General features: G+C 48.6%; 1 protein-coding gene across 1 annotated transcript in view; it reads right to left on the bottom strand.

The window, feature by feature from the left end:
• PRPF4 (pre-mRNA processing factor 4) overlaps positions 1–16,832 on the bottom strand; it is a 30,358-nt gene that overhangs the window by 4,633 nt on the left and 8,893 nt on the right. The window contains exons 2-9 of the mRNA XM_034752130.1: positions 8,231–8,408; positions 5,823–6,009; positions 5,496–5,583; positions 4,527–4,606; positions 4,139–4,232; positions 2,490–2,584; positions 576–634; positions 22–145 (exon numbers count right to left, since the gene is read on the bottom strand). Coding sequence (XP_034608021.1) covers positions 22–145; positions 576–634; positions 2,490–2,584; positions 4,139–4,232; positions 4,527–4,606; positions 5,496–5,583; positions 5,823–6,009; positions 8,231–8,408 — 905 coding nt within the window. The remainder of the gene's footprint in view (positions 1–21; positions 146–575; positions 635–2,489; positions 2,585–4,138; positions 4,233–4,526; positions 4,607–5,495; positions 5,584–5,822; positions 6,010–8,230; positions 8,409–16,832) is intronic.

Here is a 16,832-nt window from a genome sequence, read left to right as displayed (position 1 = left end):
ACTGTCCAGTGTCATTCTGACCTTTCAAGGTTCCAGAGTTTGACAGAGCCATCAGCTGCACAAGAGGCCAGGTTGATGTCCTTCTTGTCCAGGGAGACAGTAGCCTGGGGATGGAACACTATTGCTCCTACGTTGGTGTTGTGCCCTTGGCGAGGGTGAGAATGAGAGAGAGAAAGTCAAAAGACTGCATGCTCTGCTGGGTGATCTCTGCTTCCCCCCCACCAGCTCTTCTGACAACAGGTTTTATCAGGTCAGAATTGTGCAACCAAGTTCTGGCTTATTGGACAGGATTCTTCCTCACTGTGGACTAACCAGGGACTTGGACATCTGGATAAAGTATGTCAGCACAAACTAGGAAAACCCCCCACCAATTTCAAATGACCAGTGACAAACAATGAGCTCATGGCCCCCTCTCCTCCCCTCTCCAGCACTGGTGAAAGTTGCAGAGAGTCACCCACAAAGAATCCAGTTCCCAAAGCATCTTTAGCCAAATAGCAATGGTTTACATTATAACCAGACTCTGAGGGGAATAAGGGTACTTAGCAAAGAGCTTGCATCAGCAAAAGCACCTCTACCTCGTAAAGTATGAACAAGATTGCAGTCAGGCACAGACCAGAGTTTGCACAGGCCACTCCTGTTGAACACAAGAAACATGGTTGGAGTCACAGTCACAACACAGGAGGGATTGCGAACCCCAAAAGCACAGCTCAAAAAACAACTAAGAAAACAGAGTGTGGGGTTACTGCAGTGACTAAAATACTGGTAAACACTGACCTAACTCCCACAAGATTGATCCCTGAAGGGTTAGAGGGGGCGTTGGCAGGTAGTCCACTGAACAGATGAGAAGTCTCCTCCCTTGAGGAGTGATTATGGGTGAAGGGCTCAACCAGTAGGAGAAGGGACAGTTCTCACTGCTCTTAGTCAATGCAAGAAGAGCCACCTCCAATGCAGAGGTGGAATGTGCCACTCAGAGAGAGAGAGAGAGAGAGAGAGAGAGAGAGAGAGAGAGAGAGAGAGAGAGAGAGAGTGTGTGTGTGTGTGTGTGTGCGCGCGCGCGCGCGCTAGCTGCAGGCTCAGATCCTCTTTGTGGTGCAGACACTAGAGCATGACATGATCCCACAAACCACACACTGAAGGGCTGGGCACAGGGCTTGAGGTACAGAAGTGAAAAGTGAGGGCATGAAATGCCGGGAATGCTTTGTGACCTTGCTATAAGGGGAACAGATGCTTCAAACCCTTGCTAGGAAGTACAATGGTGTGAAGGCACGGGTTTAGAAAAGCAGGCATAACCCTTACTTGAGATCCCAAAACTCTACTCCTAGAGGAATTTTGAACCACTGTGCAAGCGCAGAATTAATGTCCTCCGCAGTCTTTTCCCCCCTGCAGAATAACGTATTCTGACGAGGTGTCCAAGGGAAGCCGTGAGAGGGGTCACACTGCAATTACACCTTTCACCCACTAGAGGCTGATGTGGTGCCAGAAAAGAGGGCACCTGACTCAACGGCCATGGAGAGGGAGGGGCCAGAGGCTGCCTTCCTCATAGTGCCCTGTCGGTCCAGGTGAGAAGGCACGGGATATATTGGGGAGGGGGTGGGGGAGAGATGGACAGAGCAGCAGGGCACATGGGGATGCTAGGGGCGGTCTCACACAATGGGGTTCAGAAGAGCTAGTGGGGGAGGCAGACTGGGGCAGGGGCACAGGAGCTAGTGGGGTGACATTGAGCCAGGGGCTGAATGGGCCTGGGGGTGAAGGAATACATGGAGACAGGGGCAGCTATGGCTGGCTGAGTGAAGGTGCAGGGCCACACAGGGACAAGGGGGTACAGGACCACAAGGGGACATGTGCAGACATACCTGGCTGATTGGAAAGTTGGGGTGCAGGGACACATGTGAATAGGGCAGATGTACTTGACTAAATGGGAGAGGCTAGGGGTCAGCCAGGGTCTGCATGGGGGATGCTCCCCAACTCCCTAACAATCCCTGCCTCCCCTCCCCCTCCCCCCAAATCCTATTCCACAGTTCTCCCACCAACACCCAACAACCCTCTGGGTTCACTCCCAGGCTGCTTCCCAGCAATTACTTCCCTCTCCCTAAGTTCCTCCATTACCCCTGAATCCCCCCAAGCCTTCTCACTGCTTCTGAGGGATGCAGAAAATACACACCTGTATTGTAGTTTAAATGAATCATTACTCAAAGTTCTGTATTAATATGCATAGTAAGGGATCTATTTGTCAAAAAACATTTCCTGAATCTTTTCTGGTCTATATTGTTACAGACACTTGTTAATGGGTATTTTGAAATAAATTACCAAAATAATTGAAACGGGTGTGATTATATTTGACAAAAAATATGCAGAATATTGCAGAATTTTAAAATATTGTGCACAATCTTTAAAAAAATTTGGCACAGAATTCCCCCAAGAATAAATCTCCCAGGACTCTGCCACATCCTTCTCACCCCTCCCAAAAGGTACTGTAAAAGGAAACTGACCAGCAGGCTGTAGCGAGGAGTTTGGAATTGGGACTGAAATGGCAGTAAGATATCGGGCGGTCATCTCCAATCTGACTGCAGAAATTATTCAAGGACTGCAAAGACATAGAGACAACTCTGACTCAAACCAGCACAAACCAGCAAGAGCCTCCCCTTTTTAAGGAGGCCATTCAAGTGACACACCCAAGCAAAGAGAACGGAGACCTTCACCAAGTCACTCTGCAAAGAGGTGAACTGCCCCAGCACCATGCCAATTCCATGGAGCAGACACATTGTACTGTAGGGCAGGTCTTACACGACAAAATTAAGTTGACTTAAATCAATGTACAGCCACTGCAGTAATTAAAGCAGTGGTTCCCATCCACACTATGTTCCTTCTGTCTGCGCTGTGCTTCCTCACCAGGAGCACTTCCACCAAGACATTCATTGTGGGGCACTGACAGCTGTGAGTCCTACACAGGATAGGGCTGACAGCTGAAAGGTGATGTAAGTAATGCAGTGTCTATATGAACACCTTGTCACCCTAACTACATTGATCTAAGTGCTACGCCTCTCACAGAGGTGGAGTTATTAAATCAATGTAGTAGGTGACTTACATCGGTGGGATTTTTAGTGTAGACGCTTAGAGTTAGATCAGCATAAGCTCTCAGCTTGCTGGGCCCTGCACTACTGGATATGTTTGAAGGTGCACTTCCAAGTGTTGGTTCTGATCCAGAGAGCCCTATGTGGTCTGGGTCCCTCTTTTCCTACATACCAGGTGCAATCACCATTGATTTTGCCAGGGCTAGAGGCAGGGTGTTCTCAGGAAAGAGTCCACCCATCTAAAGCTGCCCCCCTCTGGAGGTATTAGGTAGAATATTACTGGCTTTAGAGCACAGTGTGAGAACGCTCTGTTAATTGGCTTCTAGTTCCATTTTTACAGAAGGGGGGGGGATTCATTGACTCATTCTGAAACAATTGTTACTATGTTGGTTTTTTCCATTGGTTTAAGGCTCCCAGGTGCCAAGGAAGCAGGTGAGAGAACAATCTTTAAAAAAAAACCATGATCCCTCTTCCCTGCTGAAAAAAGCCAGTGACCAGCCCAGGCAGTTTCTTTATCACCATAGGCTACTTGTGCAAAAGTGCACAGATGTGTCTCCATCCCTTTGCCCTGCAGGGAGAGGATTAATAGAGCTGCGCGGATACCAATTTATATCCATGTATGCGGATATCTGCAGGTATAAATCGGCATCGGTGGAACTGGAGGACTCTCCCGGGAACTGCGGTGGGGAAAGGAGCAGAATGTGGGGCCGCTGTTCCCAGGAGCCAATGCCCCATGCTGGCAGGTCCTCTGGCACGGCTATAATGCCTCCGCCCTGCCCCCGTCCCTTCCATGCAGTTGACTGTGTCTCCTGTTTGGGATATAAATTTGTATCCGTGCGGGGCTATAAGGATTAAACCCAAACCCTGTCCTCTGAATCACTGACGGGACAGGACCATTTTAGGTTCAAGGCCCAGCCTGGTCACACAATCAGAGAAGGGGCAGAGCATGCTAGGCAGGGCTTGGAGAATAACATGCAGCTGGGAAGTCACTCTAGGCCTGGGAGCTTTGCTCTGGTAGAGCCATCTCTTGCTGATCACTTATGCTTAGAGATAAAACCACCCCTTACCCTCAAGGATTTGTGCAGTTCTTGCTTCTGGGATGTCCTGGTCGCCTCTGGAATCTCTTTGTACAGACGGGCTTCTTCCAGCCGCTTTGTTGCCCTGTGGCATGAGCAAAATTAGAGTGATTATACCTCACATCCCCCTGCCCTAGGGCTGGCATAGGTCCTGTCCTCTCCTTCCTGGCCTCAAAGCTGGGCTATTGCCAGCGCTAGTCATGTGTACAACCCCATAGTCCTTTATGCTTGGCTCCAACCACAGCTATGAGTCCCCTGTTCTCAAGTTCCCAGCTTTGCCCACCAAGGGCAATCATTAGCTTGGTTTAACAAGTCTGCTGCTCCTTATAACAGCTCATGTCTTCTCCCACTGTTTTCAATTGGTAACCTGGTTCCTTACCTGGGGAGCGAGTAGTTGGCGATCCACAGCCTAGCTATTTTCAGGCTGTTGGGCCCTTCATGGTACCAAGTTTGCTGATACTAAAAAACAAAAAAAACCCAGAAAAAGTCTGAGTGATGCCACTGCAGCATCTGCTGTTAAATCTGTGCTGAGAGTGGGAAGCAGCTATTTTCGGGGGTTTATAAAGTGTGTGGATTAGTGTGGCTCTACTATCCCTAGAGAAGGGTTTAAGGCAGATGTGTCACACATACGGTCTCATGGACCAGATTTGGCTTGTCTGAGATGTTTACATAGCCCACATGCCATGTTCAGATTGCGCAGTCTCAGCTTTTCATTCACTGCATAGTTAATTATTTTAGCAGATGGAAGGGAGAAGGAAGTCCAGGGAGTGGGAAATGAGAGTTGCTGCAAGGAAGAAAACGCAGAGAGAAGAATAAAGGAAAAACAAAATGAAGAGGGAGAGAAAGGAGGGTAGAGAAGGGCAGAAAAAGTGGTGTAGTAGCTCAAAGTGGGTGGCAAAGACAATGAATGTGGCAATAAAGTACTTAATAATAGTAATTAAAAGGTTAATTACTCTAAAAGGACACATTCTGGCCTTGCTCTTCATGCAGTCCTCTCATTGCCAGCAGCAAGTTTTCTGCTGTGGAAGGAGAGGGGCATGGAGCCCTACATCTACACTTCTGGCTCATGGACAATAACTAAATGTGGAATGCAGCCCTTTCTACACAATACATTTGACACCCCCGATTCAATAGGTTATAAAAGTGGAAGCAACAAGCTTTTTCAAATGGGTAGCAGTGGCAGGAAGGGATGATGTGTGGAGTGAATTCATACTATCAGACCCTCTGTTGAAACAAGAATCCACCAGGACAGAGGCCTGGAAATAATACAGGCTGCCAAACAGGCTGTCAAGCAGCCTCCTCCTCTCTGCATTAACAGCCAGCAGACACTAAGAATGGGAGATTTTACCTCTTCTTTGGATTTCTTAGATTTTTCATCATCTTTCTTGGTCTTTTTTAAGGCATCTGTGCCAACCACCGAGAGGATATTTCTCAATCTGTAATGAGATGCATCAAAAGTTAACCCTATTCACTCAGTGAGTTCTAGATAATCTTGGCCAGGAGAGATGGTCAGTTTCTTTCACTGTCGCCTCCCCTCAACTCCTTCTACATCACCATGAAGACTCACTGGTCAACAATACTCACTGCACTCAACATCTCAAGGAATTTGACAGGAGATTTGAATGGGGTGGGGGTGGTTACCACTATCAGCCACACAGAGGACTAGCTACAGCACCTTTCTCTCCGTTCTGCAGGCCCCTCTCCAAAGAGCGTGATGGGCTCCCCAAGTGCTCGTAGGCACGCCTTGACTTCAGAGTCATCTGTGGAAACGTTGATCTGCCTGGCACGCTTCCTGCGCTCAAACTCAGCCAACACTTCTGCCTGACGCTCACTTATGTGGTCTTCAAGATCAAAGACCTCACCTACGCCAGAAACAGAGCCATCAGATTAAAACAACAAATGAAATTAAAGCAGCAAAGGTTTGGACAATTCTAACCACTAAAAGATATATATAATTTAAAAATGATTCTCACAATCATTTAAAGCAGGGATATTTGGTACCAGCAATGGCATGTTCCTCCAGACACCCTGCTCAAATCAAGATGGTGCACTGGATATTAGGACTTGTAGTCTCAGCAGCCCCAACCTCTGTATTGAAGTTCAGCAGCTGATTAAGTACAGCCCTCAGGCTTCTGGCAAGCTGCCAGCATGCCTAGGGTCCTATGAAATCCATTTTATTTTTGTGGATTTTTAGATTTATTTTTTAAAAACGAATTCACTCTTCTCCAGCCCTGGAGCCACAGCAGGAGCGAGAAAAGGAATTCCGTGTTATTGTTTTGCTTCCATGATTCCATCTGTGTTCTTGTTAACGTAGATTTCAGAGGCCCTACATGCCTTTCAGCTGGGCGAAGTTTGTGCATCTACAATTTTGGCCAATAGTCAAACCTAATCAAAGACTCATTTTCCTTATAAACGTCTCTAAGTCAGTTAAAAATTAATTCCATTTTTTGGGTTGGGTGGGTGTTTAAATCAAGACTGTTTGATACACGGACAATAATTAAGTAGCCTTACTATAAATGCAAAAAAATGTTCATAACTGAATTGCAATGGGAAAAGCTGATTTTAAAAAAATGCCTACAATTTAAACAAAAGATCCTGCAAATATACAGTATATGGTAAAAGTGACACATTTTAAATCACCTTTTAAAGTAGCACTCAGTAATATGACTGTCATAACTATAAAGGGAAGGGTAACAGCTGTCCTGTGTACAGTACTATAAAATCCCTCCTGGCCAGAGACTCCAAAATCCTTTTCCCTGTAAAGGGTTAAGAAGCTCAGGTAACCTGGCTGGCATCTGACCTAAAGGACCAATAAGGGGACAAGATACTTTCAAATCTTGGGGGGGGGCGGAAGGCTTTTGTTTGTGTTCTTTGTTTGGGAGTGTGTTCGCACTCGGGACTGAGAGGGACCAGACATCAATCCAGGTTCTCCACATCTTTCTAAACAAGTCTCTCCTATTTCAAACTTGTAAGTAAATAGCCAGGCAAGGCGTCTTAGTTTTCCTTTGTTTTCTCAACTTGTAAATGTATCTTTTACTAGAGTGTTTATCTTTATTTGCTGTACTTTGAACCTAAGACTAGAGGGGAGTCCTCTGAGCTCTTTTAGTTTGATTACCCTGTAAGGTTAATTTCCATACTGATTTTACAGAGATGATTTTTACTTTTGTCTTTAATTAAAAGCCTTCTTTTGAAGAACCTGATTGATTTTTTTCCTTGTTTTAAGATCCCAGGGGTTTGGATCTTGATTCACCAGGAGTTGGTGAGAGGAAGGAGGGGAATGGTTAATTTCTCCTTGTTTTAGATCCAAGGGGGTTGGATCTGTATTCACCAGGAGTTGGTGGGAGGAAGGAGGGGAATGGTTAATTTCTCCTTGTTTTAAGATCCAAGGGGTTTGGATCTGTATTCACCAGGGAATTGGTGAAAGGTTTCTCAAGGCTACCCAGGGAAGGAAATTAGCCTTGGGATGGTGGCAGCGGAACCAGAGCTAAGCTGGTAGTTAAGCTTAGAAGTTTTCATGCAGGCCCCTACATTTGTACCCTAAAGTTCAAAGTGGGGATCCAGCCTTGACAATGACCAATGACCAATCTGACATTGCTGAACAGTAACACAAGAAGTCCACAGTAGTAAGTGTGTGTGTGTGTTAGGGGAGTTAGTGAGACAGCGTGTGTGTTAGGGGAGTATATCTGCATGCTGTCTCTTTAAGCAGTGCACTCACCAGTCTGAACACTTGTTCAGACAGCAGCCAGGCTGAGCCAGAAGCTGGTGCAGACAGGTGCCCCTTTGTCCCCCCACCCAAGCTGAGACTGGGTATACCAGCAGGGGGAGGGGGACAACCTGACATCTGTGCCCCTCTCCCACCCCACAAACCACAGCAGATCGGGGGCTCCCAATCGAGAGCAGCTTGACTAAGTGCTGCTGTACTTAGCTCAGCCATGCAGCCCTCCCTGACAGTGGCAGCAGCTCTAGTGGCGGGAGAGCAGGATTCCACGTTAATGTTTTGATTCTGTGATTCCGCCTGTGTTCTCATTAATGCAGATTTCACAGGGCCCAAACAAGAGGGTGGTACACAGAGTGCACTCTTACCGCTGGTTATGTTAATATTGCCTGCTTCAATTGCAGCTTTCACTCTCTCTCTTCCCAGCAGCCCTGATTCTCCTTTGGCAAGACGTTCCCTTTCCTTCTCCTCCAAACTGCCGTAGAAGATATGGGATCTCTTGGGTGGGGGAGCATCACTGTCCTCTGAGAGCTTGTTTTTTGTTGCCTGGAGAATAAAGGCAGGATTTCAAGAGACTTGTTAGATATTTATCTGGCTACAAAGCAGCAATTCAGCAATCTCTTCAGCTGTGTGAGACAGCATCCTCCAGGGAGAAAGAATTAATGAGGTCATCCAGGTGAGAAGCCCTGAAATTATATAGAAAAGTTCATTTGAACATCGAGACTATTCCCCAGCAAAACTATGGTAAAGAAGAGTTAGCAGCAAAGGAGTTTTTAAAAAACTGGACATGTGATCTTTTCTGTTTCTTTATGATGTTAACAAAAATCCTCTCAGGCTCTCCTTAACTTTTTTTTCCCTGCTAGTTTCTTCCTTTGGGGCTACACTTGAAAGTTAATTTTGATTAAGGTAGGTACAAATTTAAACGGCATCAGCTATTTCTGATTAACTCCCTGCGAGGACGCTCTTATTCTGAAATAAGAGTGCCGCCTTGCTCCTCTCGATTCAGCTAAACCAGAACACCACACTCATGCTCCGGAATATGAGCATGCACACAGAGATATTCCTGAATAACTCCACGTAGAGACAAGCCCTTAAAATGTAGAATCTGCTCTTCCCTAGCTTTTCTGGAGGACGTCTGGGTGATATAAGGCATGTCTTAACACTCTAACCGAAAGGAGGAAGGATCTGAATCTTTCACAAGGAATTTCATTATTCAAAACATTACTTAGGCCTTGGCTACACTTGCAGATGTACAGCGCTGTGAGTTAAACCTGACTTCGTGCTGCAGTCTGTCCACACTGACAGCTGCCCAGCGCACTGTCGTGGCCACATTTGCGGCAATTGCAGCGCTATTGGGAGCGGTGCATTATGGGAAGCTATCCCACAGAGCACCTTTTCCCATTCTGGTGCCGTGGGTTGTGGGAAGGGGGTGTGGGTGCGGGGGATTCTGGGTCCTGTCCCAATGCCCCGTGATGCATCGCTTCACATCCCAGAAAACTCTTTTGTTTCCGTCCACCTTTGGCGCCATCTTTCAACGGTTTCTGTGCAGCGTGATCTGTCTGCAGGAAATGGAGTCCGAACTGCTGAGGCGTATGCTGACGAGTCTCACCAGCACGTCACGTTTGGCTGTCAAACTATTCCTTAAGATCCAAAGTGACAGTGAGGGTGTGGAGACCGACGATGCTATCGAGCCGCGTAACGCGTACGACACGAAATTGCTTGTGGCATTCACGGACATGCTCATCAGCGTGGAACGCCACTTTTGGGCTCGAGAAACAAGCACCGAGTGGTGGGATCACATCATCATGGAAGTCTGGGATGACGAGCAGTGGCTGCAGAACTTTCGGATGAGAAAAGCCACTTTCATGGGACTGTGTGAGGAGCTTGCCCCCACCCTGCGGCGCAAGGACACGAGATTGAGTGCTGCCCGGCCAGTGGAGAAGCGGGTGGCTATTGCAAACTGGAAACTGGCAACTCCAGACAGCTACTGGTCGGTCGCAAACCAGTTTGGAGTGGGAAAGTCGACCGTTGGAATCGTGTTGATGCAAGTTTGCAAGGCCATTAATTGCATCCTACTCAGAAGAACCGTCACTCTGGGTAACGTGCAGGAAATAGTGGATGGCTTTGCACAAATGGGGTTCCCTAACTGTGGAGGGGCCATAGATGGGACGCACATTCCTATTCTGGCGCCACCCCACCTAGGATACCGAGGGGTATTTCTCTATGGTTCTCCAGGCGCTTGTGGATCACCGTGGGCGTTTTATTGACACTAACACAGGCTGGCCTGGAAAGGTGCATGACGCACGCATCTTTCGGAACACTTGGCTGTTCAGGAAGATGCAGGCCTGGACTTTTTTCCCAGAGCGGAAGATCACGGTAGGGGAAGCTTAAATGCCCATTGTGATCCTTGGAGATCCCGCTTACCCGTTAATGGCATGGCTCATGAAACGCTACACAGGGAGCCTTGACAGCAGCAAGAAACGGTTCAACTACAGGCTGAGCCAGTGCCGAATGACTGTGGAGCGTGCCTTTGGCTGTTTAAGGGGCCGCTGGCGATCTCTGTATGGGAAGCTGGACTTGGCCGAAAACAGCATCCCCGCAGTTATATCCGCGTGCTGTGCCCTCCATAATATTTGTGAAGGGAAGGGTGAAAGCTTCACTCAGGCATGGACCTCCGAGGTTGAACACCTGGAGGCTGAATTTGCACAGCCAGAGAGCAGGGCTATTACAGGGGCCCAGCGCGGGGCTGCAAGGATTAGGGATGCCTTAAGGGAGCAATTTGAGGCTGAAAACCAGCAGTGATATCTGGTGCCCTGCATGGGAGTGAAGTGCAGTAGTTCCAATCTTTAGGAATCAGTGTTTGCTAAGCAGACTTGCAGTGCCTGTTTCTTTCCTGGGCTAAGGAGTCTTCTACTTTATGCAATAATAAAGAATGTTTTCAAAGCCAAAGAATCCATTTATTGAAAAGAAAAAAAAATTATTTATTGAAAAGAAACAAGGGGGTGAAGTGGGGAACAGTACAATCACAGATTCGCGTATGTCTTGTCTGGTGTGCTGGGCAGTGAATGCTGCACTTCAGGACAGCTATACTACATAGTGATGGGGGTTGAGTGCAGAGGATAAGGGTTGTGGTTTTCAGGGCCGGGTGGTGAAGGTACTGGTGTTGGAGGCAGCGGGTGGCGTGAAGAACATGGAAGTTGGGTAAAGTGGGTTGGAGGTGACAGTGGGGCACAATGGAAAGAGTTTTGGGACAAGGGCTGTAGGGGGGGGTGGTGTTTGTGGTACTGCTCCTCTTTCTGCATGGCTACCAGCTCCTGGATAGCATCTGCTTGGCGCTCCAGGATGCTTATGAGCCTATCAGTGCTTTGCTGCCGGTGCGCGGTGCTTTGCTGCCAGTGCGCTGCGTTTTCCTGGCGGATCCTGCTTTCTCTCTCCTTCCAGTCCTGTGCTTTCTCATTCTCTTTAATAGATTGCCGCATCACTTCTTGCAGTATGTCTTCTTTGCTTTTTCACGGTCTCTTCCTGAGTCTTTGCAGTCTCTGAGCAGGCGATAAGAGGGACGGCTGAGGTCTCAAGGTTGATGCAGCTGTATAGGCAAAAAATGCAACATTTAACAGAGGCAGCATTGTTTATATCAGACAGAGTAATGATTCCCCCCGCACTTAAGGAGTAGAAAACACACAGGGTCTACACAATAACATAATTTTCCCGTCCGAAACAACGCACACATATCCCACGGGAGCCTCAAAATGGTGAGTAAGGGGGACGGATTGTTTCAGGGTTGCACTGTCCTCTGGGTTTCTGTGCCTTGGGGAGAGCCAACAGCTTCAGGGGGCACCTACACTGAACACTGTCCCAACATTTTCCACAGGAGTTCGTCCTGGATGATATCTTGCTGCTGAGTGACCTGGGAAGCAAGGGAGGGTCTTCTACTGCAATGCGGCTTCTGCCCTGGCCCATATGCAGCTTGCCTGTGTGCAGCAATGGTCCTCCCGCCCCTCGCGGCACAGTGGCGCGGACACGTTAGCCTGGCTGGGACAAGGACCACGGTGGCTCTCCCGATAAACCTGCGCAAGTGCATTGCACACGTTTTGAATGAGACATTTGAGATTACCGAGGCCGATTACCGCGATGTGATAAACCACATCAATGCACTATTCTGCATCTAGGCATGCATGCCTAACCCTCCTCTCCCAAAGAGCCCGCACCGAAAAAATTTCTTCCCGAAAAAAAAAACACACGCTTACCGGGAACCTGCTCTTCTGTTTGTCCTCCACAGAGTACCGGCCGCTGCGACTGGTTACCATCCTCCTGGCTCGAGAAGAGCTCCTGGCTGCATGGCTCCAGGGATTCCGGGGTGTCTCCATCTGGGCCACCACCATCACTCCCGTTTTCCTCCTCCTCCTCCTCCTCCCCCCCCCGGCTATGAAGTGTCCATGGTGGTGCTAGGAATGGAGGTGGGGTTAACCCCAAGTATCGCAGCCAGCTCTTTGTAGAATCGGCAGATCGCGGGGGGAGTACCCGAGTGGCCGTTTGCGTTGCGGGCTTTGCGGTAGGCACTCCGCAGCTCCTTCACTTTAATCCTGCACTGCAGGGTGTCCCGGTCATGGCCCCTTTCCATCATGTCCTTTGATACCTTCCCAAAGGTATCGTAATTCCTACGGCTGGAGCGCAGCTGGGACTGGACAGCTTCCTCCCCCCAAACACTGATGAGGTCCAGCAACTCGCCATTGCTCCATACTGGGGCTCGCTTGGTGCGTGGAGGCATGGTCACCTGGAAAGATTCGCTGATAGCACTCCACACCACGCCGGGCTGAGCAAACAGGAAGGGGATTTTTAAGATTCCCGGGGAATGTAAAGGGTCGGTCACATGGTTGGTACCTGAGGCCAGGGCAGTAGAGTTTGAACTGATGACCAGAGTGGCTAGAACAGGCATTGTGGGATAATGCCGAATAATTCTGGAGGCCATTCACAGCGCATTGGGCGGCCACACTGGTGCTGCAGCACTGCAGCAGCAGCGCTGCACTTGCTATTCCTCTTGGAGAGGTGGAGTACATGCAGCGCTGCAACCAAGGAGATACAGCGCTGCAAATGCCTTGCCAGTGTGGATGGGGAGTGAGTTACAGCGCTGGGGGCGGCTTTACAGCGCTGTAACTCGCAAGTGTAGCCACGCCCTTAGCCTTAGAAGCTAAACAGGTTTTAAAAGTAAACAGAAAAATGTTAACCAGTAATCCCTTCTCCACTTTAAACCTCAACCTTCTCTGATCTTCAGATAAGAACATAATAATGGCCATATTGGGTCAGACCAAACATCCATCCAGCCCAGTATCCAGTCTGCCGACAGTGGCCAATGCCAGGTGCTCCAGAGGGAGTGAACCTAACAGGTAATGATCAAGTGATCTCTCTCCTGCCATCCATCTCCACCCTCTGACAAACAGAGGCTAGGGACACCATTCCTTACCCATCCTCGCTAATAGCCATTAATGGACTTAACCGCCATGAATTTATCTACTTCTCTTTTAAACCCTGTCATAGTCCTAGACTTCACAACCTGCTCAGGCAAGAAATTCCACAGGTTGACTGTGCGCTGTGTGAAGAACAACTTCCTTTTATTTGTTTTAAACCTGCTGCTCATTAATTTCATTTGGTGGCCCCTAGTTCTTGTATTATGGGAAGAAGTAAATAACTTTTCCCTATTCACTTTCTCCTCACCACTCATGATTTTAATAGACCTTTATCATATCCTCCCTTAGTCTTCTCTTTTCCAAGCTGAAAAGTCCTAGCCTCTTTAGTCTCTCCTCATATGGGACCTGTTCCAAACCGCTAATCATTTTGGTTGCCCTTCTCTGAACCTTTTCTAATGCCAGTACATCTTTTTTGAGATGAAGAGACCACATCTGTACATAGTATTCAAGATGTGGGCGTACCATGGCTTTATATAAGGTCTGATCTATACTACCCGCCTGAATCGGCGGGTAGAAATCGACCTCTCGGGGATCGATTTATCGCGTCCCATCGGGACGCGACAATCGATCCCCAAATCGGCGCTCTAACTCCACCAGCGGAGGTGGTAGTAAGCGCCGCCGACAAAAAGCGGCAGAAGTCGATTTTGCCGCCGTCCTCACAACGGGGTAAGTCGGCTGCAATACGTCGAATTCAGCTACGCTATTCACGTAGCTGAATTTGCGTATCTTAAATCGACTCCCCGCTGTAGTGTAGATGTACCCTTAGTGCAATATAAAGAGATAGAGCGAAAGCTGTCTTACTCTCAATCCCTTTTTAAATGATTCCTAACATCCTGTTTGCTTTTTTGACTGCCGCTGCACACTGCGTGGACGTCTTCAGAGAACTATCCACAATGACTCCAAGAACGAGTGGCGAACAGCAGAGGCTAACAGCGGGAGTTTGCCTGGGAGCTGTCCGAGAGGAGGTACGCTAAGTGCTGCATTAGGGGGGCTGTGTTGGTGAGTAGCTGAGTGTCTGCTGCTGGGACAGTTGGTCAGTTTGACCGTGTGCTTGATTGCTTGCTTGTTTGTTTGTTTGAAAAGTGTGAATTGGGAGTGCTTTGTTCCAGGTGGGCCTTGAGTGGGCCTGACTGGTATATAAGGGCAGTCAGCAGCGAACCAGCTGAGCGGCGAACAGCAGAGGCTAACAGCAGGAGTTTGCCTGGGAGTTCACTTGGGGAGAGCTCACTGAGGCTTTCATCTGCAGGTTTCTCTGAGTAGTTCCTGCAACAGCTGAGGAAGCTCTTAAGAGGACGGTGATATGGAAGGTGAGCGATCAGCTGTTGTAACCTGCACAGGTTGTGCCATGTTTGTCTTTCTTCCACAGGAGAGAAACGACTTTGTCTGTACAAAGTGCAAGCTAGTCTCCATACTGGAAGAGAAGGTTCGAGGGTTGGAGAAACGAGTGTCGACTCTGCGTTGCATAAGGGAAAATGAAGATTTCCTGGACAGACGTCAGGAGATGCTTCTACGGCCACAATGTTCTGAAAATTCAGAGCAGGCGCAGCAGGGACAGAAGGATTGTGAGGAGGTTTGGCAGCACGTGCCCTCCAGAAGGAGAAAGAGGAGCGTCCATGCACCAGCAATGGAGATACAGGTGAGCAATCGTTTCCATGTTCTCTCTACAGGTACTAATGCGGAGAGTGGACTAGATGACCCATCTGAGGGAAGGGAGCAGAAGGAGACTCCACCGATTGGAAGGCAAAAGATGCACTGTCCTAGGGATGGGGGTTCCACGACCACCACTCCCAAGAGGAGGAGGAGGGTGGTGGTGGTCGGGGACTCCCTTCTCAGAGGGACTGAGTCATCTATCTGCCGCTCCGACCGGGAAAACCGAGAGGTCTGCTGCTTGCCAGGAGCTAGGATACACGATGTGACGGAGAGACTGCCGAGACTCATCAAGCCCTCGGATGGCTACCCCTTCCTGCTTCTCCACGTGGGCACCAATGATACTGCCAAGAATGACCTTGAGCGGATCACTGCAGACTACGTGGCTCTGGGAAGAAGGGTAAAGGAGTTTGAGGCGCAAATGGTGTTCTCGTCCATCCTCCCTGTGCAAGGAAAAGGCCGGGGTAGAGACCGTCGAATCGTGGAAGTCAACGAATGGCTACACAGGTGGTGTCGGAGAGAAGGATTTGGATTCTTCGACCATGGGATGTTGTTCCAAGAAGGAGGACGGGCTCCACCTAACGAAGAGAGGGAAGAGCATCTTCGCCAGCAGGCTGGCTAACCTAGTGAGGAGGGCTTTAAACTAGGTTCAACGGGGGAAGGAGACCAAAGCCCTGAGGTAAGTGGGAAAATGGGATCCTGGGAGGAAGCACAAGCAGGAGAGCGCAAGGGGGGAGGACTCCTGTCTCATGCTGAGAAAGAGGGACGATCGATGAGTTATCTTAAGTGCCTATACACAAATGCAAGAAGCCTGGGAAACAAGCAGGGAGAACTGGAAGTCCTGGCACAGTCAGGGAACTATGATGTGATTGGAATAACAGAGACTTGGTGAGATAACTCACATGACTGGAGTACTGTCATGGATGGATATAAACTGTTCAGGAAGGACAGGCAGGGCAGAAAAGGTGGGGGAGTTGCGTTGTATGTAAGAGAGGAGTATGACTGCTCAGAGCTCCAGTATGAAACTGCAGAAAAACCTGAGAGTCTTTGGATAAAGTTGAGAAGTGTGAGCAACAAGGGTGATGTCGTGGTTGGAGTCTGCTATAGACCACCAGACCAGAGGGATGAGGTGGACGAGGCTTTCTTCTGGCAACTAGCAGAAGTTGCTAGATCGCAGGCCCTGGTTCTCATGGGAGACTTTAATCACACTGATATCTGCTGGGAGAGCAATACAGCGGTGCACAGGCAATCCAGGAAATTTTTGGAAAGTGTAGGGGACAATTTCCTGGTGCAAGTGCTGGAGGAACCAACTAGGGGCAGAACTTTTCTTGACCTGCTACTCACAAACAGGGAAGAACTAGTAGGGGAAGCAAAAGTGGATGGGAACCTGGGAGGCAGTGACCATGAGATGGTCGAGTTCAGGATCCTGACACAAGGAAGAAAGGAGAGCAGCAGAATATGGACCCTGGACTTCAGAAAAGCAGACTGACTCCCTCAGGGAACAGATGGGCAGGATCCCCTGGGAGAATAACATGAAGGGCAAAGGGGTCCAGGAGAGCTGGTTGTATTTTAAAGAATCCTTATTGAGGTTGCAGGAACAAACCATCCCGATGTGTAGAAAGAATAGTAAATATGGCAGGCGACCAGCTTGGCTAAACAGTGAAATCCTTGCTGATCTTAAACACAAAAAAGAAGCTTACAAGAAGTGGAAGATTGGACAAATGACCAGGGAGGAGTATAAAAATATTGCTCAGGCGTGCAGGAGTGAAATCAGGAAGGCCAAATCACACTTGGAGTTGCAGTTAGCAAGAGATGTTAAGAGTAACAAGAAGGGTTTCTTCAGGTATGTTAGCAACAA

Source organism: Trachemys scripta, chromosome 17, assembly GCF_013100865.1.
Source record: "Trachemys scripta elegans isolate TJP31775 chromosome 17, CAS_Tse_1.0, whole genome shotgun sequence".
In the NCBI taxonomy this organism is placed as follows: Eukaryota; Metazoa; Chordata; order Testudines; family Emydidae; genus Trachemys; species Trachemys scripta.
Note: the sequence above shows the minus strand (reverse complement) of the source record. Positions and strands in the feature narration are given on the sequence as shown.